This window comes from Trachemys scripta, chromosome 7 (genome assembly GCF_013100865.1).
Source record: "Trachemys scripta elegans isolate TJP31775 chromosome 7, CAS_Tse_1.0, whole genome shotgun sequence".
In the NCBI taxonomy this organism is placed as follows: domain Eukaryota; kingdom Metazoa; phylum Chordata; order Testudines; family Emydidae; genus Trachemys; species Trachemys scripta.
In genome coordinates this window covers 23,513,317-23,539,063 of record NC_048304.1, presented here as the reverse complement: position 1 = coordinate 23,539,063, position 25,747 = coordinate 23,513,317, and the positions used below count along the sequence as shown (strand labels likewise).

Sequence of the window (25,747 nt, the reverse complement as noted above, 5' to 3'; positions counted from 1 at the left end):
CCCCCGCACACACGGAGAAAACAAGTCAAAGGTTTAAACAATTTATTGACCAACAACAAAAAAGGCCATTGACTCTGAATCCTGAACACGTGGTACAAGCGCTAGAGGGCGGAGGGCCGCCCCACCTTCCCCAGGACGCGCACAACCAGCGTCACCCCGCACCAGGGTACAAGACTCGCAAGGCTGCGGCAGCCCCGCTGCTGCTAACGACGCTTGGTCCCGCACACAGCACCCCAGGCACTGCCCGCAGGCCAGGCTGCGGCTCACCGAACGGGGGGGAGGTGCCCTTTAAGAGGTACCCAGGCGCCATTAGAACGAACTGGCGCCTAACTGGCCGTTTCCATGGCGCCAGGGCGAGAACCAATAGAGGGCGTGGTCACTGTTCGAAAAATTCTAAAGTAGGCCAAAAAAACACCATCCCCCGCTACAGTGCACCAGTGCCGGGACCTGTGGGACCCACGTGGCATCGCCCCCTACCGGGGGTGGAGCAGGGAACATAAAAGCGAAGAGGCTTATGAAAAATAGCTACTATGGAAACTAAGGGGGGCGGGACCTAGCCCTGTAAATATGGGGCTGCGGCGGGGGCGAACAGAAACCTTCGCGGGTGGGGGTTGGGCGCTGCCAAGTAAGAAAACAAGGGGGATGGGCTGCGAGGCTGGGGCAGCCCTGACCCCCGTTTCCCTGCCCGCGGCGACGGCTACAGAGCGAGGCCAGCAATACAAATACAACGCGGATAACCTGGGTCTGTCCTCAGAGCAGAGTCTGTCTTAGGGCTCAAAGCCCCGGATGGCTGGGGAGCTGGAGAGGGGGTGAAGGGTGGGGGGAAATGTTCTCTCTCCCCGCCCCAGCGTGGTGGGGCGATGGGGGCGCCCTGCCCCCTCCCTCATGCCTTCCTGCTCTTCAGCGCCTTGGGCTTTGCAGACTTCTTGACCTTTTTGCCCCCCGGGGAGGCGGCTTTCTTGGTAGCCTTCTTGGCTTTGCCCTTGTCTTTCCTGGCGGCTGCGCTGCTGGCGCCTTTCTTGTGAGATTTCTTCTCGGGCTTCTTGCTCTTGGAGGCCGGTTTCTTGTCCGCCCTCCGGGAGGTGGAGGCTGCAGCCTTCTTGTGGGACTTCGGGGCGCTGCTGCCAGCGCTCCCCTCGCTGCCCCCTTCCAGCTTCTTCCTGTTGAGCTTGAAGGAGCCGTTGGCGCCGGTGCCCTTGACCTGGAGCAGGGTGTCGTTCTGCACCAGCGCCTTGATGGAGTATTTCAGGTAGGTCCGCCCGTTCTGCTGGTCGAACCACGACACCTTCTTGGCCTCATTGTAGATCTTGGCTAGCGAGGAGCCGTTGCGCTCGCCCAGCTTCCGAATCGTCTCCACCACCAGCTGGCTGTACTTGCCCGGCTGGTTCTTCTTCTTGTTGTTTTTCTTCTTTTTGGAGGGAGACAGGGACGAGCCCCCGCCCTTAGCTTTTTTGGCGCCACCTTTCTTCTCCGGGGCTAGGGGCGCTTCCTCCGCTTCAGTCAAAGGCAGGTCGGCTTCTTCCAACTCCACCGACATGCTGGCCGGGACTGCGCAGACTGCAAGGAAAAGAGGCCGATCGATGTCGCAGCAAATCGGTACACGGACTTGGGGCTGCCCCGAGCTAGCTGGCTGTCTGCTCGCCGGCGCCGGCTTCAGGGGGGGAAGCACCAGGGGCTGCTCGCTCCGCTCTCACTCAGAGATGCAATCCGCCTGCCTGCCTGGGCGGGCTCCGAGGCAGCCCTTTATATGCACAATGAGCGGACCACGTTGAGAACAACAACAGCCTGGGCCAGGGCCAGCTCCAACTTGTGCTTCTTGGAGCCCCTTTGCGAGGCCCTAACTCCCAGGTCCGACACCCCAGCGCCGAGACGGCCCCACAAAACCCTGCCCCTGACGGTGCCTGACCCCGCTGCCCTGCAGCCGGGGCTCTCTGGGCCCGAGAAAGGTCCCAGAGAAGCGATTTAAAGAGCACACCCTATGCTGGGGAGAGACAGAGGAGGGGGGCGCCCCGAATAGGGGGGTCTGGGCCTCCCAGGCGGACTTATCCGGCCGCACAATCCCACAGGCCAGGCAGCAAAGAGGGGGTTCTTGGGCTGGGTCCCCTCTGCGGGTGGCGGCGGTCCCCGGCGGCTTTGCTGTCCCGGGGATAATTTGTTGTAACTAACACACTGGACGCCCTCACGTGGTCGGCAGCAGCAGCACGGAGCAAGCAAGACGCTTCCAGGGGGGTCCCCGCCCGATATGGAGGGGCCGAGGCTCTGCGAAGCCGGGGTCTCCGTGGCAGGGACCCCGCTGCTAGAAGGACCCCACCGGGCGGTTGAGCGGAGTCACCCAGTTTGTGTCTGGGGTGGTTAGATTTCCGTCCCGTCCCCCCCCCCCACAGGCGCTGCTTGTACCTATATTAAAATACAGGGGTTCGGGGGGCAGGAGCCCTCGATCATCGCTATAGGGTGGGGTGCGTGTGCATGGCTGCGGGCTGCGTCCCAGATAATCTCGGGGGGGGGGGTACAGCGAGGGGGTTGTATCGTTGGGGGCTTGCGGAAAGAGGGGGAGCTCTCAGGCGTGTCGCTCAGGAAAGAGGGGTTAACCCCTCCCCATACACACATCGTGCCCCTCGCACGGGTGTCTGTGCACTGCTGCCCCGTGCCCACTGGAAGGTGCGACGTACATGGTTGCCCCCCCCCCCGCCCCGCCAGCTCCCTTCCCGGCACAGAGCGTGGCTGCGGGCTCCCCTATGGCGCTGCAGTGGCAAGGGGGATACCGCACGAAAGATCGTCCCTCCCCCCCCCATATATCTAAATCTCCTCGCCAGATCGCTGCTGCCTGGGTCACCTTGAGAGGGGGCCACGCCTCCTCTTCTGTCCTGGGGAGAGGGGCACTGACCCTGCATCTCCAGCCAGAGCCAGTCCCCCGCCGGGGGCATCAGGCCCTGGTGCACCCCCGCCTCTCTCCGCCTGGGGCCGGGCGGGGGCGCGGGGCCGGGGTGATGTAGAGGGCTAGGGCCGTGGGAGGGCAGAACATCACTGGCACTGGCCGCCGCCTCACCCGCAGAAAGGGGCGCGTCTGCAGCGCGGCGGGCGGCTCTTTGCAGGCTGCCCCCGCCGCCCAAGCCCGCCCCCGAGCCACCTGGGCAGGGGACGATGCGGTGACCGGAGCGCGCCGCTGAGCGATGCCCCCATGCCACGAGGGGAGCGCAGTGGGAGGCTACCGCTGGGTTCCCCGCCCGCCGCCCCTACAGGTGGGCGTCGGTGCGTGCTCGGGGGCAGCGCGGGGGAGGGGGCGCTGCGGAGTTACAGCGGCACAGAGCAGTGTGTGGGGAAAGCGGCGATTCCCCTCGGCCGCCGCCAAACTGGGGGGGAAGGCCCGCCGGAACGCCAGTCCTGTCAGCCCCGCTTCGGGGCCAAGGGAAACCTGCTTCCCTCGCTCCTCAGCTGCACCCCCAGATCCCCTTACATGAGAGGAGCAGCGTCCCGTCCCCCAAAGTCCGCCACTCACTCCGGCGGCGGGACAAATCCTGAGAATCCCTGCAGCCCCTCTCCCCACTCCCTTCCGCCTTCCTGTCTATCCCCCACAGTACCGCCCCACGCCCTTCCCCTCTACCCCTGTACTGCCGCCTCCCCCATGTCCCATTCCCGGCTGCCCCCGAATCTGCCCCGACGCCTTCTCCCTTCCACTCCCTCTTCCTGTCTGCCCCCTCCCCCTCACAGTGACCAGACGTCCCGATTTTATAGGGCCAGTACCAATTTTGGGGTCTTTTTCTTATATAGGCTCCTATTACCCCCAATCCCCTGTCCCGATTTTTCACATTTTCACATTCCAGTCCCTCTTCCTGTCTGCCCCACCACCTCCCCCACTCTCTTCTACCCGGTCTCCCTTCCACCCCACTTCCCATCTGCCCCACCGCCTCCTCCATTCCCTTCCCATCTGCCCCCCCACATCGCCTCCATCTGCGCCACTATCTCCTCCACTCCCTTGCCCCTCTGCCCCCACATCCTCTTCCTTTTAACCCCCCTTCCTGTCAGCTCCTCACACTGCCTCCCCCACTCCCTTATACCTCCGTCATGTTTGCCCCCCCAACCATTCCAATCTGTCCCACCGCCTTCCCCACTCCCTTCTACCGTCTTCCCATCTAACCCCCCACACCTTCCCTCCCCATCTGCCCCACCACCGATCTGTGCTCCCTTCTCTGCTGTCGGGGGACAGCCACCCACCACCTGCCTCACCTCTGCTCTACTCCCCTGTGTGCACAGAAACACCCCCTCCTCCATCTTTTCCGTTACACCCACCCTTCTTTCCCGTAGTTCCCATTGCACTTTCCCTTGCTCTCTTTCCATAGCAAATGATAATTCTCTGATGGACTCAGCTATCTCAGGGCTTGGTCTGCTGTATGTGCTGCCGTCCTGCCTTTGTTCTCTCTGTGACTGAATGTAGCACACTACTGTATGATGCATTGGGTCTCAGCTGATGCCCCATCATACACAGAATGGTACTGTCCCAAAGTGAAGCAGGAGAGCAGTCAGGCCCAGCCCCTGCTGGCCTCCCTACCTCCTCCCTTTACTTGTCTCCGGATAAATCAAAGTTTTGTTGAGCCCTGCATCCCACAACAGTTTAGGGGTAATCTGTGCTTAATCTGACAGAGCTTGTGGGGGACAGCTTGTGAGTTTCTGTGTGAGAGCTGAGGTCCCTTTCTCGCCCCCCTCCTTTATGTCGGAGATGTGTATGCCCTCTGGGCAGAGGCATTAGAGAAGGGCCACCTCACAGCCTGTGCCCCTTGGCACCAGGTCTTCTTAGGTCCCCCTCTCAGACATGGCTGAAGAAATACAGGGAAGAAAAGGCAAAAGTAAGCTAGTGGGAAATGTCCCTAAGCGATCTGTTACTGGGCTAATAATGCTAAATACATCTCTAGCCAATCAGTGCAGGATCTCTTCCTTTACAAACACTAATGAATTAAGCCTGGTGGCAGCCCTGGGAACTGGTGAGCATCAATAAAGCTCTTGTATATCAAGTTCCATCCCTGACAGAGTTTATCTAGCTGAGTCATATCCCTCTGAAAATTACGGGGTCAACACATACAGGCCAACGTTTCAAAGCAGCCTTTGAGTGCCTTGATTTCTAGGTACTCAACTTGCATCTCAGAAGCTGCAGCTCCCATTGACTCCATATAGCTATGGTGCTCACCGTCTCTGAAAATCTGATCCTTACCCTCCATGCCTCAGTTTCCCTGTTTGTACACTAGGGATTAAAAATAGTTCATTGGTGATTGAAGTCATACATACAAGGGAGGCAGCGTGGCTAGCACATGGAGCTGGGATTCAGAACACCTCTGCCACTGGTTTGTTGGGTGACCTTGGTCAAGCCATTTCACCTCCTTTTGCCTTAGTTTCCCTATCTGTAAAATAGGGATAAGGATGTAAAGCACTTGGAGATCGCCTCTTGAAAACTGCTATGGAGGAGTTAAATATTATTACTACATGTCCATAACATACTTTGACAGTTTCTAGTGGGGGGGGGGGGGCACTAAAGAAAAGCAAAGTATTACTAATAACTCAGCTCCAATAACTAACATAGCTTGTCAGAATGTTCTTACATTACAATCACAGAACAAATCTCAGACCTCACTGCAAATCTGGGAGAAATGACATTTCCCGTGATCTAGGACCCAACCTTCAACTCCTGACAATCCAGGGGGAGATCACATCCGATTGTTCCGACATTTGTAATGGCTATTTTCAAACGCATCCTGTGTGACAGCACTCAGCTCTTATTAGTCACTGTCCCCCAGTCCTGCCTGCATTGAAATAAATGGGTTCTGCATCTTGCAGGATTGGGTGCATTATCTCTGACTGTGGCAGAAACCACGGTTCTACAGCAGGCAGCATCTCTGTCGCCATGCCTTGCATGTATAAAGATCACTTTTTTCAGAGAGACCAGGAAAATGGGTCGTGAAGTACCAAGACACTGCAATGTCCGTTCCCAGATTCTAGTGCTACCGCTGACTCAACCTCCTGAGCTGTCAATCCGTTTCTTTCATGTATGGGGAAACTGTGCATTTAATAAGCTCTCCTCCACCACAGCCCAGCAGAGATGGAGACACTTAAAAATGGGCATGTGCCAAAACCACAATTATCAGCTGAAGGCAGCACAGCTGTATCCTGTATACACACCCAGACTTCGGCTCCCAAGCCACACCACACCAGGCCCCTCAACTACCCTTTGATCCCAGCTAGAAAGTGGGAAAGAAATGCTTTATCAATCAGTAAATCCAGCTCCCACTTCAATGCTCCCAAACAGCAGTTAGCACAGACTCTCAATAACAATGGAATTGACTATGGGGACTCTTAGCAAGTCGATTTAGATTTAGATTTGTCCTTAATTATGGGGTTATCCAAGTGAAGAGCCAGCCCCAGGCACCTGTGGCCCACAGGGCTTGGCTGAAAGCATTTATCATCCTGTTATCTAGCTATACCCTGTGCCGGTTAGAGGACATGGAAGTAAAAATGCCAGAGGCTGGTCTCTGCTAACACTGCCCACTGTTCATGGCTGTAGCAGTAGGGACAGAGCAGTACTGGCTTGTCCCCTTTTTCTTCTATGTTTTGCTAAGCAGTCATTCTGTATGGGCACTAGTAACCTGAGATGGGAGCCAGAACTGAAATTAGCAGAACCTCGCTTACTCTGGCCATGTTGCATCAACAATAATAAATGATCAATGGCCTCAAGAGAAGAATGATGGTTTTGCAGTTAAGGCTTTAGACTGGGACTCAGATCTGGGTTCAGTTCCTGACTCTGCCACCGACCTGCTGAATGCAAGTTACTTAGGTCCAGATCCACAAAGGGACATAGGTGCCTAAGTCCCCATTTTAGACACTACTGCACTCCACAAACCCCCACATGGCCGACACCCACCCCTAGAGGCACCTACCTTTCCACTGTAAATGGTCTCTCGGCAGGTATCTTGCTGCATCTGGGGATGTGCGCTGCTGCCTCCCTCCAGGCATCTGGATACCTAGCGGCCACAAACCGGGGAAGACTGTCAGAGGTGCACCTAACTTGCTTGTGGGGCCTGAGCCACCAGTAGGCATGCTAAGAGGCCACCTCACTCCACACAGCCATAAGTGTGGGGAGACAAGGCAATGACCTCCCTTATAACTTGTGCACCAGTGGTTTGGGCACTCACCCAGTTTGTAAGAGACTCCCCCAGCCCCAGGTTCAAGTCCCACTCTGCCAGATGAGAAGAGATTTGAATGGGGCTACGCCAGATTTCACGTGAGTACCCTAGCCCCTGGGCTATGGAATAGTCTGATGTTTGTCTCCCTCTATCTCTACAATTGAAGTTGTTCCACTCTAATTAAATAAATTAATTGAATAATTAAATATTAATTGCGCCAGAGAAAGCATGAGAATCCCTCCATAGTCCAGTGCACTCACCTGAGAGGTGGGAGATCCATTCACATCAGGCAGCAGTGGGATCTGAACTGAGGGTTTCCCACATCGCATGTGAGTACCCTAATCACTGAGATAAAAGTTATAAGAATGATCTTCCTCCCCCTGCGACTTTGTGTGGAGCGAGACCAAGGGTGCTGGAACAATGTGTATAGTAGGGGGTGCTGAGAACAGGGCCGACTCTAACTTTTTTGCCGCCTCCAAGCAAAAAAAAAAAAAAAAGAGCGCCGAGCCGCCGAAACCCCCCCCCAAGCGCCGCCCCGCCGAAACACCCCCCCCCCCCCCGGCCCCCCCCCCCCCCCCCCGGTCCAAGATTGGCCACCCCTTACAAGGTGCCGCCCCCAAGCTGGCCCTGGCTGAGAACCATTGAACCAAACTGTAAACCCTGTGTATGATAGAAACCACTTCAAGCCAGCAGGTGCAGCAGTATCCCCAGCACCCCAGTTCCAGCACCTATGAATGAGAGCGGTGCCTCTCAACAAATGGCTAAGGTACTGAAGCCCTCTCATGCCAGGAGAGCGGTTCTGGTTGTGATTCACAAGCAAAAACAGACTCCTCCTTCAGCCTGGACTTGACTTAAGAGCAGAAGAGAAGACTCTGTGAGGGACAGAGTTTAGGACACACCCCTCTTGTCAGCATGTCCCAGTGGCTAATTTAGGCAGCCCCCACCTAGCATGCTGGTTGTGTGGCTCATCTTCTAAGCAATTTGTCTCTTCCCTTTCATTGTATAGGGAGCCCAGGTGCCTAACTCAGGGTTTGTGGATCCCATTGTTGTACCAGTGATTTGCTAGGTACCTAAGTATGTCATTTTGTAGATCTGGACCTTAACTTCTCTATACTTCAGTGTCCCCCCCCCCCCTTGCAATCATAAGCCTTCCTTTTTCCAGCTTGTCTGCTGAGCTAGCGCTTTGGGACAGGGATTGTATTTATGTGTGTGTGCAGTGCCTAACACAATAGAGCCCTGATCTCAGCTGGGGCATCTAGGCACTATTGGAATACAAATAATTGGCTGGCTAGTTGGACAGTACCCTAAACAATATCAGTGTGGCGGCAGCTCAAGCGTCTGCTTCATGCCAAAGAAAAGGATAGAGGAGATAAGCTAATTGGGAGGGACTGGCTGGAAGGTTTACATCAAAGTCCCAGCCTGAAAGAGTCACACTGGATTCCATCAGACTGAACCCAGGCATGGAGTTTGAGTCCCACAGACAGGGCAATAGGATGCTGCCTGCAAGAAAAGCCTGCAGTCCTGGTGCAAAGGATGGAAATATGTGAATCTCTCTCAGCCCTGCACTCTAGGAACAGGTTCCCAGAGCCAAGGGCTCTTTTGAGCCAGCTACTTCACCAGATGGCTGATCCCTTCCTGTTACTGCTACTCAGGTGATGGAGTTCAGGAGCACTAGCTTCCAATCCCTGCACCACGGATGTTGTGATGCAGGTTGCGAGTTGAGTTCACTGTGAATTTCTTGGGCTTCACCCACCCAAAGTATCAAATGGTAGCACCCAGAGGAAAAGGTGCAGCCATCATCAGATGTCAATGGTCTAGTTAGAGCAGGGGCCTGGGAGGCAGGCCTGCTCAGTGTATTTCTGAGCTCTGCTGCTAACTCTGCGTGGGCAAGTCACTCAACTTCTCTGTGCCTCAAGTTCCCCATCTGTAAAATGGGGCTATGATATCTACCCACCTCCCAGGAGGCCAAGAGACTTAAATAGCCATTTGAAAATCCCTTTGAGCCGGTATAAATATCATCTAGTGCGCTCCCTACAGCTTAACATAGCCGGCAAAAGCTATTTGTCTCAGGCGGGAGTCTCCCTTCTGCCCTGGGAGAGCCGAAAAACTCCCTTCTCCAGATACCCAGCTGCTCTGAGTCAGTCACTCAGTGCTGAGCTGGGGAATAGCCTTGTGGCTGTGCCCAGGCCCATCAGGGGGTTCCTGTCAGGGCCGGCTCCAGGCACCAGCCGACCAATCACGTGCTTGGGGCGGCACCTTGTAAAGGGCAGCCAATCTTGGGGTGGCGGGGGGTGCTCGGTTTTTTTTTTTTTTTTTTTTTGGTTTAGCAGGGCAGTGCTTGAGGGGGATGGGTTGTTTTTGTTTCGGCAGCGTGGCGCGGCGCTCGGGGGGTGTTTCGGCGACGTGGCGCTGGGGTGTGTGTTTCGGCGGCGCGGCACTGGGGGGGGTGTTTCGGCGGGGCGGGGGGGGGGCCGGGGGGGGCGGTGTTTCGGCGGGGCGGCGCTCGGGGGGTGTTTCGGCGGGGCAGCACTTTTTTTTTGCTTGGGGCGGCAAAAAAGTTAGAGCCGGCCCTCGTTCCCATGTCCCTCCGCTGACACTGAAACCCCCGATGAGGCTGGAATGTTGTGCATTGGCCACCTGGGGCCCCAGGCATTGTGACGTCACCATCTCCATGGAGGTAGGGCACTTTACTCATGACTATGCATGAGGCGGTGCGCGAGCTGGGAAGCCTCAGCGCAGAGAATGGAGGGGAACGGCAGCAGCAGCAATGGAAACATGTCAGCTCACCACAGTGGGCTGAGGGTGCATAAAGGGCAGGAATGCCTATTCCCATGGTGCCAGAGCACCCTGCTCCTCCACCATGCAGGGACCCAGCTGGCTCAGGGAGGGAGCAGTGGGATGCTGGAGAGACTCTTCTCTGGAGCTGCGAAGGGCAGACAGGGCCCATGCCAGGACTACGATCCGGCATTGGGTCACCCATCTATCTCCAGAGCAGCCCGGAGCCCTGCCCTCATCTCCTCAGGGGAGTGAATTCACCCGGGGGGTGCGGTGGAGTTTTATAGTTAAAGGGTCAAGCTGCAATTCCTGCCCACCCCTTCCCCCTTGGGCCCAGGAGCAGCACTTAGGCCCACTTCCCACCCCTACAGCGACCAGCAATTCCCTCCCCCAGAGCTGACTCAGTGTTCGTGTCTTTAGAGGGCTAGGACAGGGTGTGTTCAGCCACCTTAGGAGACACCACAATACGATAGTGAAGGACCACCACTGCCCAGCCACACACACAGATTTAAAGGTGTGGTGCTAGATCCTGTTATCCAGCTCAGTCTAATGACCACCTTCCACAGCCCTGTCTGGCCTACGGAAAAAATTGTGTGTTTTTGTTTTCCAATAGAGTTAGCTCAATTGAGCTAGCTTAACTCTACTGAAAACCTTCCTTAACACCAGTGTGGCAAACACACCGGCACTCCCACGGGCGCGATGCTCACCACAGTGGGCTGAGGGTGCTGAAAGGGCAGGAATGCCTACCCCCATAGTGCCATCGCCAGCTCACCCAGCCACTGGGCTACACTGAGCCACATTTCCAGGCTTGCCCTCACCACCACGAGGGTTAGAAACATGTGGTGTTTCAATGTAAGAGATTCTCACATTAACTGCATCACTCCGGACCTAAGGCTTTAAGAAAAACTCTATTGCAAGACTTTCGTGAAAATCACAAGAATGGCAGCCCTGGCAGCAAACGCCAACACAGTAAGATTTAGAGTTGCTCTTTCATAAGCAAAGGATGCGCATAGAGCTAGGGACCCAATGCAGCCCATTCAACCCATCAGCTGGTCACATTCTCCAGCTGGCATACTCATGGGCAGTGAATAATATAAAGTCTGGCGTACACAAACGCTCAGGCTAGGCCTAAACTGCAGTGGGAAGTGAGCCCGGGTACACAGACTTGCACTAGCTCGGCTTGAGTTATCACACTAGAAAGAGCAGGATGGATGTTGTGATGAAGGAAGCAGCTCAGGTTTGCTGGCCCACCTGACCCCATCGGTCGAAGCTCAGGTGGCTAACCCAAGTCTCTGCTGGAGCTACAATGTCCACACACGGCTATTATTAGTGTGCCAGCTCAAGCCTGTTGACATGGGCTGGGAGGCTCACTTCCAGCTGCAGTGTAAACATACCCTTATAGGCCCTGTCCTCAGCAGCCAGGCAAACTGGATTAAAACTCAGTGCCTTGCATGGTGTCACGTATCAGGGGGTAGCCGTGTTAGTCTGTATCCACAAAAACAAGGAGAAGAATCTGAAGAAGTGGGTTTTTTACCCACAAAAGCTTATGCCCAAATAAATCTGTTAGTCTTTAAGGTGCCACCAGACTCCTTGTTGTTTTTGTGGATTAAAACTGTATTGCTAGTCAGTTCCACATCCTATTTTGTCGGCCGTTTGTAGATCGGCACTTTAGGATTCACACTAGAGCTGAAAATCTTAGTAACAGTTAGCAGGCACAGCTTCACTGACCTTTGTGTCCTGAATGGGGTTTAAAGCATAACACAGCTATACTACAGAAACAGTGCTAGATGGCTGCTAACAGCAGCTGTTCTTACAAAACACTGGGGCTAGCCCAGAGACAACCCTAGTGTGGACAGCAGCTTAATGGAGAGTTAGTAACTTTGTTCCCCATATTAGAGCTGAGATCAGAATCATTTCCCTCCTCACCAATCCTCTTCTTCAGAAAACCTAATTACGTGTACCTGTACTTAAACCAAACTTGCCCCCCTCCCCAAACTCAAAAGCATCCCTTCTTTCTAGGCTGACACACATGGGTGATGATCCCTAGAAATTCTCTCATACATTTGTTGGACGTTGGAGCTTTCCACATAGTCTGATTCTTTTCAGTGTTGGTTTCTAACTCAAGGCCAACAGCAAATCTCCGCAGCATTGGGCAAATAAAGTAGAGATTTTTGCTCCAGATCTATAAATCATTCACTTCACCTAACGTATGTCACTGTTGCGCTGGTTGCTCACAAATGAAGCAGGCCTGGGAGGTCTGGCTATTGATCAACTCCCCCACCCATGATCCAACATTTGAGTGCATCCCCATCCAAACAACAAGGTACTCAATCAAACGTTAAACTGCACATGGTGAAATAAGTGTCCTGAGTGCAGACCTGAACTTGGTTTACTAGGGACTGAGGCATCAGGAAACAGAATAGAGGCAGGTGGTGGTTTGGGTGTGCCAGTTGCTGCCCTTTTCTCCACACTAGCTGAACTGCAGAAGAGGCTTGTTTCTTTAGACTAGAAGCAATATCAAATACTATTCAAGTGCATGAGAGGGGCTGAATGAGCTTGCTCCCATGCTGCTCAGGACAGTGATTAAGTCTTCCTATATTTGTACAGCACCTAGCACAACAAAACCCTGATCCTAAGAAGCTGGCAGATGCTGTTACAATACAGATAATAAATCAAACAGGGAAGCATTATTGAAAGCTCTCTTTGGTGCCTTCTGGACTTAAAATCTATGACCAATCACAGTGTACAATGAGGTTCAGGGAGGTTGAAATTCCCTCAGCCTTTAAATGAGACAATAGAATATAATTTGAGACTAAGGAGAGACCCACATAAGGGGGCTCCTGAGTTATTTGAAAAATAACTTGATCGAGGTAGTTTTAACTTCAGTGTAATCTATTAGTAACTGAAAGGACGTGCTGCTGCTCATTCCAAGCCAGCCTTACCACTTGCATCCTAGAGTTGTTTTAAATTTGATCTCCAGGCCCAGCCCAGGATTGGAGGTCATGACCCAACAGCAATTCTGCTACTGGTGGGCATGAACGGCTGCATGTGACCTTCCCTTTGCTGATCAGCAATTGCATTTCAATGGACTAGATAAGTCTCTAACACTGTATTGCAGGCAGCCGGCAGCCCCATGAGTATTCAAAAACATTTTATTTGCTGGGCTGCATAACTTACTGAGCACATCAGTCACACTCCCACTCATTGGGCAAAAAGTCTTGCTTTTTTGGGGCAGAGAAATTAATTAGCCTAGACAGGAGCTGATTTACCTAGCACCCACTGTGAGTCTAGATTATGCAAAGAAGTGTAAAGAGGAGACACTAAATTAAAGCAAAGGTGGTACTGAGAGGAAAGAAATTAAGAGATGGTTTGAAGGGGGATTTGGAGAGATGGGCCTAGCAGCAGAATGTGCCTGAGACTAGAGAAGATTTTAGAAAAGAACATGTGGCAGACAGACATAAGGACTATTTAATAGTTACTTTGACTTATGAACAGCAGCAGCTCTTGCCCAGGAAGGGCCTGTGTTTTGAAAGCCATCAGACCAGCCTAAAGCCTTTGCAACATGTGTTTTTGTTGTGGAACACTGGGCTACTGCTATCAGCCAGGCCATAAGGTACTGAGATGAGAGTCTCAAGCTTCATTCTTATGCCTTTTGACTCTGCTATGGACCAAGAAGTTACATCCTGAGCCAGGATACCCTGGTCTAAGTCCACCTGAAGGCTCTGCAAGCCATCTTGCATTCCATGTTATGCCTTTAGCACAAAAGGTGCCTGGTGGAGGGGAAAGAACAGATGGCCCTTATATGTAGCCAGTGCAGTCTACACTATCAAGTAAAGTATCAGAGGGGTAGCTGTTAACTTGCCTTCCTAAATGTGCCAGTATATTTCCACCTGCATCTGTAATTTTCACTCCATGCCTCTGAACTGGATTTTTTACCCATGAAAGCTTATACCTAAATAAATCGGTTAGTCTAAGGTGCAACTGGACTCCTCATTGTTCTACCAAGTAAGGGGCTCACAGTGCTTCAACGGCACCACACACCACTATGGGAAAGAGCAGCAGCAGGAGAGAACACACTGCACCAGCACAGCCCTCAGGGATTTAAGTACTGCTTTAATGGATTAAAAGGAACTGTGGAGTGGCCTGTAGCACTATAAAGCCATCACAGAAAGAAGACAGAGTTCTGAAGGAGTCCCTGTCTCCAATTGGGGGGCGGGGGGGAGAGAAGAGAGGAGGAGAAGAGGATGCTCTCCTCACTGTGGAGAGGAGTTGGTTGTAGAGGTAAGAGGCTTCCTACACTAGAAGTAAGCTCCAGCCAGCAGCTTTGCTTTAAATGCTGATAGCCATAGGAGACAGGGGTCTGCTCTGTTTATGATTAACTAAGATAGTGCCTTGGCACTGGTCTCCCTCCCCACAACACAAACTGAGTTTTACTCAGTCCAGAATTTATCTGTAAAGCAGGGGAAAAGGGATATATCCTTCCCTCCTCAGAAAAGTTCTACCCCACTACATTTGCTCGCTGTATTAAGCCATGGTCCTGCCTCTGCAGCTTAAGTACTGTGACTGGCTGCCAAAGCTTAGAATATTCACTTTAACCCTAGTGTGGGTTCTTAGTGTAAAAAGCTAGTGTTGGAATTTGAGGCCTTGTAGATATTGAAGCAGAGGAAAGTCAGTTGGAGCTGGGTTGCCCTTCCCTCTTCTCCCCCCACCCCTCCCAAGACCTTGACTTGGTGTATCTGTCTTGGTGTAGCAGTAGTCTAGTACTGTGGTTAACAGTTCATGCAAAGATGGCAGGAGAGGGGAGTGTCAAGGAGATTCCACAGCACTCAAGTGTAGTGCCTACTTCTTCCTGCAGACAGAAGAGTGCCTGGGTGTAGCATTTAGACACCACTTGTTCTGCAGAGCACCACTACCCTGCAGGGATTGCACACCAGCAAATTGCATTATGTTCATGTTTGCATGATCTTCCAGGAACTGCCTAGGGCTCCCCAAGAGGATCAGACATCGGGGGTACAATGAAGCTGACTGTCCACTTGCTGTATAGCAGATGATGCAATTAGAGCCCTAGCTTCCCCATAACCTCTTCCATCATCTGCTGGAGTCTCTAGAAGACAGCTCCACTTAAACTGTTTCTAGGAGTTTTATCAAGCAGTTAAAAGGCTTGCTCATTTCCATTATTCAAAAGTTTAAAGCTACAGAGATCACTGCTGTTTTCTATAGATTTCTCTCTAATATAAAGCATGGTAGACAAGGCCCTTCATTTAGGAAGAGCTCACTTTAATTTAAGTTCCAAGAGTTCCCATTACAGAGGGTGGGGGACAGTGTAGTAATAGGGAAGATAATAAGAAACAGGGAGGAAAACCACCAAGAAGTTTGTTCTCATTAAGTTTATTGGCATCATGTTTGTCTCTTTACAGAACCGCTCAGCCTACGTACTAGAATGTAGACCTCTGGAAAACAGGTAGAAGTGTTCCATTAAAGCAAGCTACAAATGCAAGAACAAGGACTAGGGAAGAGAGGAGGAAAGGGAGGGGACAACCAAGTTTTTCCATACCAAAAATTTCCCGCTTAGTGGTCAGCCAGAAGGGAGGAAAGATTTATGACTACCTCAACCCAGTAAAGGGAAAGATGAGCTCCTTTCTCAAAGGTGGGAGTGACTGGAACACCTCAGACTCCTTTTTGCATTCTTCACAGAACATTAAAAAAAAAGTTAAGTGGGCAGGGAAGGTGAACAAACAAGGTGAGCATTTGATAGTTGCATTTAATTTTTTGAATCCAATAATCCAGTATGCATATCATCCTCTGAAAATTTAACTACAAGGAAGCCAGACAGATTTTCCAGGAGATGAAGTTTTTTTTCCAGCTCTCAAAGTCAATAAAAAGGCTTACATAATTCTTGCTTCTACTGTACAGAATACTGCCTCTATCTGGACTTCATTGCTAGCACACTGCATTTCAGCGTCCTCACTTTCTAGTGAATCTGTGTTTCAGTACTTAAACATGTAATTCAAGAATTTTACACTAATTTATACATTTTTAATTGGTTGCATATATTAACATGTACTATAAGATTTTTCCTAAAGAAGCATTACATAATACATGGATACTGTAAAAAGATCTGATTAGTTAAAAGTAACAAGCATTAACAGAGATACATACAAAACTCAACCTAATTGGACTGAGTGCTGAGCTTGCGATGAACTATGGGTAATCAGCCTTTCCAGTTGCAGCCTTCACAGGGGAACACAAGACAGTTAAAAATGTATGTCACTTGTTACACAGATTACCTGTAAACAGTTTCTTTCCATTGGACACCTGAAATTAGCTTACGTTCCAAACATACATAAGAATTTCCATTTTAAACTAAGAGAAAGGCCTGTTACCATGAAGTGATGTGGAAGGATGTAGGGACATGGAGGAGTTCTGTGCAGAGGAATGGGCTTACAGTTGCTCACGGTAGATGGGGAGGATTTTGGCAGCTGGAGATGGGAGTTTTATTTTGTTTGTTTTTACACAGAAGAGGGGCTTTGTGTTTGAAGGCCTAAGTGTGATCTGTTTGTGAAGGACTGTGCTCAACCCCTCCATCTCAGCAGCTGCAGGACTCTGCAGTGGCCTTTGCTCGGTCATTCTTGTCTAGTTTGATGGGTTCAGGGAATTCGTTGTAAAGCTCCACCTCCGTTTCCTAAGAAGAGAGAAGAGAGTCACCAGTTATAGATTTTACTTCTTATTCTCAGCTAGGACCACACCACTGAAGGGAAGGGGGTAATGTGGAGTGTTACAGATAGCCTGCTTCCCCAACAGCTTTCTGCTGGGAAGAGGATTGCCTGAAAAGGGAGTAGGGAATGCTATCTTTGGTGTCTTCCAGACTTGGAGTGTGCCAAGTCAGCACTTGACACAGGGAAGGCAAATTCAGCATGTCTCTTGCTAGTGGCATTAGCTTAAATACAATATCAATTGCTTAGCTTCTACATGCAGCATTGTGACTGGACAGCCACTAGAGGGCACTAGATATTTTTTCATATCATACCTGTTTAAGTGCATTTCGTGCAATCGTCTGGAAAGCTTGTTCCACATTAATGGCCTCCTTGGCACTGGTTTCGAAGTAAGGGATGTTATTTTTGCTGTAGCACCAGGCCTGTGCTCGTTTTGTGGTAACCTGTATGAGGAACAGGGAAGAAATCACCACCTTCATCTATGCAAAGGGCACTCAGTGCCAGTGTTGGTTGCCAAGTGGAGATATTTTTAAATTAAGAAAAACACCTACCACACCTATGGACAGAAAGCTAGCATCCAATTTGATCAGCCACAGCTGCTGCCTTAGGTAGAAGGCCAACATGGTATGGTTTAAATCCTAATTGCAGTAAGATCTTGCTACAGCTGTAGTAAGTGTTAGATACTGTGTCTAGAATGCAGCTAGATTAACTCCACTGCCTAGCATTTTGGTAGTTCCCCCAAGAACTGTGGAGTCACCTGCATGGTCAAACTCTCCCTAGCCCTTGGGGGATACAAAGGGTCAGGTATATGATGGATGTTACAATGTACTTCCTAACTTTCACTGCACGGGCAACATGCAAGAGAACTGCTTTAGCAAACCCAGTCAGTCATTGAGAATGGCTGGGATTTTAGGGCAGAGATTAAACCTTTGCTTGAGGGTATTCTGAAGGATGTTCACCCATCCCCTCCTGCCCCAATTCCTGAGAGGAAGCCTCCTCTTTATGTATGTTGGACACCCCTCTCCTCCACACAGCATGCAAGACAGACCAGCAACATTTTCTCCAATGTCAGAGGTGACCAGGAACTGCATGGAGTAAGAATCTTTTAGATGGCTTGGAGCAGCTAAATAAGACTGAACTAGCATCTGTGCTGCACATCCTGAACCACTGCCTCATATTTCCTTTAATATATTATTCCCTTTCTCTCCAAGGGAATGTATGCCTCTGTAGAGGCCAGATGGGTAGCTCTCTTCCCAAGGACCCAGGTTAAACAGTGTTAGCTGTGACTCTTTATAAGCCGCCCTGATGCTTTGGGAAAGACTAAGCTGCCGCTTAGAATTGTCCTGACAAGCTCTCCAATTCAGTAGCTTTAAAGAAAGGCTGTGACTTACTTGTCTGTTTTCTAGGTCAATCTTGTTGCCCAATACAACAAAAGGGAAGTTCTCAGGATCTCTTGGACTGGCCTGAATGAGAAACTCGTCCCTCCAGCTGTCTAGGGTTTTAAATGTATTAGGAGCCGTCACATCGAATACCAGCACGCAGCAGTCTGCTCCTCTGTAGAAGGCCACACCCAGAGACTGAAACCGTTCCTGTCCTGCTGTATCCCATATCTACAGAAAAAGCAGAGGGACAAGTTAGTAGAGGTTACTTACTAGCCCAGATGTGGGTCTTGGGGCAGCTCTGGTGCCATTGTTCAAATGGAGGGATCTAGCATGTTTGCTCATTGAATGCTCCTTGGAATTCTGCAGTCCTCAACCAGCCTCGTGGCAGTGTTGAGAGAAATGAGGGACTTTTCCTGACATCTCCTGCACATATATAGCGTCCAAGAAGTCACTATAAGCTGAGCAAAAAGGGCCTTTTCTAAAGACCTCTGGCTCCTTGTATGAGGCAAGACTACTGTAGTTTCAGAGTTGTATCAAATTTCAGAATCCTGTCTCAATCTTGATAAACTGCTCTAAAAAGGGGTTTAAAATAAGTGACACTTTGCTTTTGAAAGCCAATTTATGTATAATCTCTCAACTATCAAATCCCAAAGTGTATTGCACTGTTACAAGAGGTACAGGAGTAAGCAGCCACAGGGAGTCTAGATCTGAGCAGCATTGAGTCATATTTGGAAGGTAAGTTTTCCCCTTGAGCTTTTCAGACAAATTTGTTGTTAGATTTGAGAATTCAGTAGTGCTTTCATATGTTCATGCATCTCTTGTACAAGTTTCACCAGGTACCTCAACCCCACCAATAGCCAAGCAACCAGCAGAAACAAGCTAAGACAACTCTACAAGCTAGTTGCTTCCCTACAAGCCAATGTGACTTGGTCAGGAATTCTATGCACTAATATTCTACCATGCAATTCCTTCTCCTGCTCCCAGAGTGATTTCCAGTCAGACTCAATCCATATCTTGTTTCCACAACACAGCTAGAAGTTCTTATCATTTAGAATTCCTGCCTGCAGCTGGTTTGAGTTTAACTGCAAGCTGGAAGTTCAACAGCAGGTTCTGTTAAAGTCTCTTCCCTGCCTTGTCTCACTCCCATTTAAGGAACAGAGCAAAATCTGCAGCAAAGTTGGGAAAAGTCAAGTATGATGGCAGTTGTGTTTTAGCCCATTTGAAGTTGGGTGGACAGGTTGTCCACAGCAGAGCATCCATACTAGAGGGCTACCCCCTGAAATACTTCAATGGAACATGAGTTTCCAGTAGATATGTCCTGTCTATAGCTTTTTATATTTGAAGAAGAGATTAGGATTTGAGAAGACTGACTTTGGCTAATGAGAGCATCAGAATAAGAAGTTGAGGGATACAAGTCTTCATGCTTCAGAGGGTAAGCCAACCATTAGTTGACGATGTTGGGGGGAGAGCTTCCCTCAGCTGCCTATTTCATAACCTTTCAATGGGGGATTTATTGACTCTTCCTACAGAGGATCTAGTTTAGTTACCAGTACTAGAGACTGGACTAGTGACCTGGCAGTTGTTACCCACTCATCAGGAATATTGCCATTTGGTATGGGAAGAGTTAAGCCAGTTGTGTTCTATTCTAGAAGATAGTCCACCCATCACTGATTGGTTTGAATCTACTGCACACTCCCTCTTAGCCTCCACCCTCTGCCAGAGGCCTAGGGCAGTGATCCACAAACTATGGGGGGGGGGGGGGGGTCAGCCTCCTTAGGGAGGTGCAGAGGAATGTTTGGGAGGAAGGGAGCAGGGCCTGGGCCAGCTTCCACAGGGGGTGGGGAGGGAGTGCCAGGCTTCTAGTCCTGCTTTGCCCCAGCCTTGCTCCTCCCCTTGCCCTGTCCCATGGGGCAGGGAGGGAGCACCACACTTCCAGCCCAATTCTGCCCCCAATCCTGCTCCACTCCCCCTGTAGCCCCAGCTCCACCTTCAGCCCAAGCTCCGCTGCTGAGGAAGCCTTGGCTGTGCAGTAGTAGAGGAGGGGTACAGAGATTCTGTTAAGGAGGGGGAGGGAAGAGAGAAGTGGAAAAGTTATGAAAAAAAAAAAAAGCAGCAATCTCCAAGCCAAACTGGTCATGGTTAGCCACTCTAACGGCAGTAGTGTTCTAGCCTAGAACATTAAGGGTATGCATACATTAAAAGTCTAGACATGCTATCGTATCCTTGGGGCATCCTTGTATTAGTGTGTTTAAAGAATCAAGTCCAATAGTGTTCCAGCCTGGGACCTGGTGGGAATACTACCCCAACAGCTCTATAAATGTCCCATATGCAAAGAAAGTAGTGTTAGAACATCCTAAACTACTAAGCACTGGTGTTATTAGGCTGCATAGAGAGTCCTGTTTACATTGCTCCTCCACATAGGATGGGAAGCTATTTTGGCTGGAATGGTTGGTAAACAAGTCTCCCAACTTACTGTCTAGGCCACTGAATACAGGGTCTTACAAGCAGAAGAAGGTTAGACTTATGTACAGTCTGCTAGAGAAAGGGGCAATTCCTGTAAAGGGCCTTTCATGGATGCCTGGCTCAAAGTACTCTGCCTTCTCCTCCCTCCCATGTGAGGAAGATTTATTCATTTGATAACTGGATAAGTCAAGGATACTTCCCATTTAAGAAAGTTGGGACTGTATCTGAACTAAAGTTCTTTGATCTTAACCCAGGATACAGTCTTCCTTATGATACCTTTGTACTCTGCTCAGTCACTAAAAGGCCTTCTGTTTTGATTGGTTACAGCCAGCCTTCAGAACTCCCCCACCATGTGATGGCTTCACCTTGGAGGCCTTCCTCTGATCTCTACTTCTTGCCCCTTGAGAAAGGCTTCTCCCTCCTTCCCTTAAATGGAACTCCGAGGAGCTGCATTTAATATCTGAGGTGGTTACAAACTGATGGCCAAATGGTGAAGATTAGCTAAGAAATGCAAAAGATCCAAGGAGCCAGCATAGATATTTGTAGAATCATTATGGCTACGGGTCACCTGCAGTTAATCCAATCCTGAGCCAACATGCAGGGAATTGCATTACTATGAAGTTGAGCACAGAAATGCTGACCTCAGCTGCTTACATTTGGCATGAATGTGTACTTCTGCACAATCCTCAGCACTCTGCATAGGAGCTGTGAAAGCCTCTTAAAAATAGGCAAGTAAACAAGAGATGAGGAGCTAGCAGCCCAGTCACTACCCTTACCTGCATTGTGACTAATCTATCATCCACCATCACCTCCTTTGTCAGGAAGTCTGCTCCTATTGTTGCTTTGTATTGGTTACTGAATTTCTTGTTCACATACTGGTTCATGAGTGATGTCTTCCCCACCCTGTAGGAAGGAGAAAAAGCCAAGACTAATCAAGAAGTAGTTTCCACAGACAGCATTTTGATATACATGGCAGATTCAGTCCAAGTGTTTTTGCTTTATTTAGTATCATGGAGGCACCAAGACTTTCACTCTGAAGCGTGCTGACCTACATGTCCAGCTCACTGATCAGGTATTTGAAGACACTTGCATTATCCTAGACAGGAGGAGAAGTGACTATGAAGATCCTTGAGCTAGAGAGATGTTCAAGCTGCATAATATAGTTCGTTTTGGGGGCTGTGTAAGCTCAACCAGCCCATTTGGTTCTGACCAGGAAAGGGAGCAATTGCAAGCACTTTTGGAAGTGTTGCTTTAGGACAGATGTTCCTAAACCTTTGCTGCACCATCTCCTCCCTCCACGGAGAAGGCTTTCCCAGGGACAGAAAGACCCACTGGGGGAGTGGGTAGCTCATGCCTAGAGCAGCAGCAGGGCTTGGCTGGCACCCATCCCCAAAGAACTACTTGGTGCAGACCAGGGCTCTTTGCCCTCTCTCCCCGGCATAGGGCCAAGCTCTGGAGGGAAATATTCAGAGCTGTGGCCAGTCAGGTGTCTGGGCTAGGGCAGCAGCAGGGAGTGGAGTCTAGCAGACTACAATTGGAGCAGGGCAGCTCTCCCCCATCCCTGACCACTGGGGACTCCTGTGCACTCTGCTGCCCTGGCCCAGACAGCCCCATGCCACCCCTCCCCCACTATAGGCTTGTTGCACCTCTCCCCTGGCCTGGAAGTATGTGCCAGTTTGAAGATGCTGCTTTAGAAGATTCTAGTCCTCAGAAAGGATGTTGAGGTAGTACCGAGTGCAAAGGAGACCCCATTCCTCCTCCCCCCCACCCCCAACATGATTTTAGGCCTTCAGACAAGGGGCAGGGACTGGCTTCCCATAGAAATTAGCTATACTGCTCACCTCAAGTTGCTTCAGGTTATGAAGTGACCCTTGCCCCAGGTAGTGAAAACAGCTAATGGAATCTAACATTATGAATAAGGCAGTTTCAATGATATTGCTACAGTAGCCAAGCAACTCCTTCATGTCCAGTGGTAACATCAGACCTTAACGTACTTGTTTAGTGAAGTAGCCTAGGGAGTGGAGATCCTCCTAGAGATACCAGATTATATCCACTCCCTCAAGATTGGGAAGTGTTCTCTGTTCAGCAGCTTGCTGGATGTGGTGGTGGGACAGATTTGTTTATCTGATGAGATTCAGGGTCAAATTACTGTTTGTGCAGTAAATCCAGGAACAAAAAAGCAAGTGTCTGCTTCACTGATTAACAGGAACCTGAAGTTTTACACCTTTGCTCAAGGTATCACTGAAGTGTATTGCTGAATACTCCCAGATCACAACATTTAAGCCAAACCGAGTGGCTAGCACAGTATATTTCGTATTAGTTGTTTTAGGACCCCATTCCTCATTGTCCAATGAGAAGGTAAAAGCTTTATGAGATCTGAAGTCTTATTCCTGGGAGATTTAGAAGATTATTATTTTTACCGAGTTACCATAGAAGTTTTGGCATTACTGTAGATTGCCAGTACTTTTAAGTACTGAATTGGGGGCAAACACTGGGAACAAGGGGCAATCAAGTGTCCTTAAAGCCATAAAGGCAGCGTAGTAGTCAGCTGCTTTCCACAACCCAAATATCCATCTCACTCCAATACTTCACTGGCCCTACCTAGGACAGAACACAAGCATTTGGAAGCCACATTATGGGACACTTCAGCTGGACAAGTTATTTACATTAATTTCATAAAGGCTCCACTTACCCAGAGTCTCCAAGGATGATGACTTTCAGTAACACTTTCTTCCTAGAAGTCATCTTTCAAACTAAAAGGAAAGAGATGAGTTTCCATCACTCAGATGAGGAAGTGACTGCACATAGTTATCACAAAAAGTGAGGCAGTTAACATGGAATTGAAACAGCTCATAGAAATCCTATGGCTCTCCTAGCTAAAACATGTTAGAGGGAAAGCCATCCTGTATGCCTGAAAGTTTTAAGTGCAACCAGAGACTTCTGGAGCTTTAGAGTACAATTAGTACTTGGCTCACCAAGTTACTAATTAGTGGTTGCTCATTGGTTTATGCTGCTTTGATTGCCTCACACCATTTATACCAAGTTTATGGCATAGAGGTGCAGATTGTCTGCTACTGTAGACTGAACTACAGCCCCCACTACATTTTAAGGCTGTCCAGTTTGGCCCAAACTGACTCACCTGGTAGTGCTGAGCTTAACTAGTGTAGCCTAATGGCACCAGTTGGCAGGGACAAGCAGCCCACCTCTAAGTCTCCTTGTGAGGACACAGACAGTACAGATTAGAGTTCTATTTCTAGGTAAGTCATGCTAAGAGGGAAGTATTAGGTGTTCTAGAGTAAGGTTAGAGGATACATGCAATAGCAAGGGAACCAGGATGGGGAGCTTTACTAGTACCATTTCTATAAGGGTTTGTCACATGTGTTTTCAACTGGAGTCTAGATCACTATGGTATGTGCAGGGGCACTGAGTAATGGCACTCTATAGAGCAGCCTATGCTAAGGCTAGAAAAAGTAGTTCTCAACTGCTCAGTAAAAAAACCCATCCCTCACCCCAATGAGACTCCAATGCAAATAAAACCAAAATCCTTGCATGCAAGGAGTGTCTCAATTTTATTTTAAATGTTTAAAAGTTTTAGCAAAAATGGTGCTAAGGGTCTGTCAATTTTCTGACAGGAACTTCCCCCACGGTAAGCTTCTTAGAAGAGTCAGCTGTGGCATCAGGAGGTTTTGAAGACACTATAGTGTACTTGGAGTAACTGACTGGAGCTGAACAGTTGGATAGAATTTCTGCTTCTGAGGTACTCTTCACTAGGCTAGAAGTTTGAGGACCCAAGTTTAGATACTACTCTAGCTCCACTGCTTTCTAAAGCATGTGGTTGGCCAGCATAGATGGGATTATACTAGATTTAGTTTAGGGCCCTTAATGGCATTTTTAATGTTGCTCTCAGCATAGATGGGGGTATACTCTGTTGCCATTTTGAGCTTATCTACATACCATAGTTTCCTTGTGCTCCCTATCGGTCTACATCCATCTGTTGTCTTAGATTATAAACTTAGTAGGGCCTAGTACAAAGGAGCACCAGCCCTCATCTAAGACCCATAGGCACTAGCACAATATAAATAAGTCTGGGTTAAACCAGTGTAAAACCCTTTAGGAACACTTAAACCAGTTTAAGTAGATTCAGTACTGCTTTGTGTTTATAAAAAAGTCTGACTGCTGCAGAACAATCTCACATGTTTATTGGTTCCACAAAGCCAGAGGGCGCCCCATAATTCACCAGTTTAGCATTCTGCTGAGAACTACACATTTCTCGATCTGTTTTCTAGAGAGAAAAGGAGTATTTTGCAGTTGAATGCACTAGTATATTAAGCTAAATTGTAAAAGTTATTCATCTTCATGTTTCATCCAGTTTTACAGAGCTTCTCTCACCCATCCAGCTACCCCCTTTTCAGGGCAAGGAGGCTCTGTTGGGGTTAACTGCTTGCATTGAATTAATCATTCTAGTGTCACAGCAGATTCTGATCCAATCTTAAGTAATCACACAGTTCAGTGTAGGAAACCGTCATGGTATAATTCATTAGCGACAGACAGAAGTGGGATGGACCTGAGATTTGGACTCACTCCTAACACATTCCGATCAGCTGTCAGGAGTGATTTTTAGAGTTTCTTATTTGGAAGAAGAGTTTGAAGAGCATTCACTGATACCATTTGCCATTGACCAGCACAGTCAACTGCTTAATACTCTTAGCAAGAGAAAGGTTCACAGAGGTTTACTCTCATAGCACTGCTGAGTGGTGTCAATGTAAACACAGACTTTTATGCCTTATAATCAAGCCTGTGAGAGTAAGTTTCACGGACTGCAAGAAAATTGTTAGCCCCAATACTGTCATTTTCCCTTCCAACAGCAAGGAGACTGAAGCAGGCATCACTGATTCCACCTCCCCACTGAGGCCCCAGCTACTTGTGGGCAGGGGGAGAAGCGAAGAAGTGGGCCAGTCCAATCCTGGGGGAGAAAGGGACAGCAAGCCAGGGTGCATCTCACCATGCAGTACTGTCCAGCAGCCCTGACAATCTGACTGTTAGGAGTTGCTACCCCCACCCCTGGTCATACCCAGGAAGACACTGCTACAACAGCTGACAAGCAGCTAAGACTTCCCCACCAGGATTCATCCCCCCACTTTGATCCCATCACAGGGGCAAGGACCCCCATAACACCTACTCAGGTTACAAATGGTAGTGGTGCTTGCTATTGTGCTGACTAGTAACAATGGAGCTCAGTCTCAGCTCC

At 49.6% G+C, this 25,747-nt stretch overlaps 2 protein-coding genes across 3 annotated transcripts in view; both read right to left on the bottom strand.

The window, feature by feature from the left end:
* Positions 1-27: 27 nt before the first annotated feature.
* On the bottom strand, positions 28-1,733 carry LOC117879948 (histone H1.10). Its single transcript, XM_034775536.1, has one exon. The coding sequence runs from the start codon at positions 1,535-1,537 to the stop codon at positions 884-886; it is 654 nt and encodes a 217-aa protein (XP_034631427.1). The 5' UTR covers positions 1,538-1,733; the 3' UTR covers positions 28-883.
* Positions 1,734-15,313: 13,580 nt separating this feature from the next.
* The window catches only part of RAB7A (RAB7A, member RAS oncogene family), a 32,440-nt gene continuing 22,006 nt past the window's right edge, over positions 15,314-25,747 (bottom strand). For both annotated transcript variants that reach the window (XM_034776652.1, XM_034776653.1), the window contains exons 2-6: positions 23,192-23,252; positions 21,276-21,402; positions 18,046-18,264; positions 16,969-17,097; positions 15,314-16,623 (exon numbers count right to left, since the gene is read on the bottom strand). In XM_034776652.1, the coding sequence (XP_034632543.1) occupies positions 16,528-16,623; positions 16,969-17,097; positions 18,046-18,264; positions 21,276-21,402; positions 23,192-23,244 (624 nt within the window). In that variant the 5' untranslated portion in view covers positions 23,245-23,252 and the 3' untranslated portion in view covers positions 15,314-16,527. The remainder of the gene's footprint in view (positions 16,624-16,968; positions 17,098-18,045; positions 18,265-21,275; positions 21,403-23,191; positions 23,253-25,747) is intronic.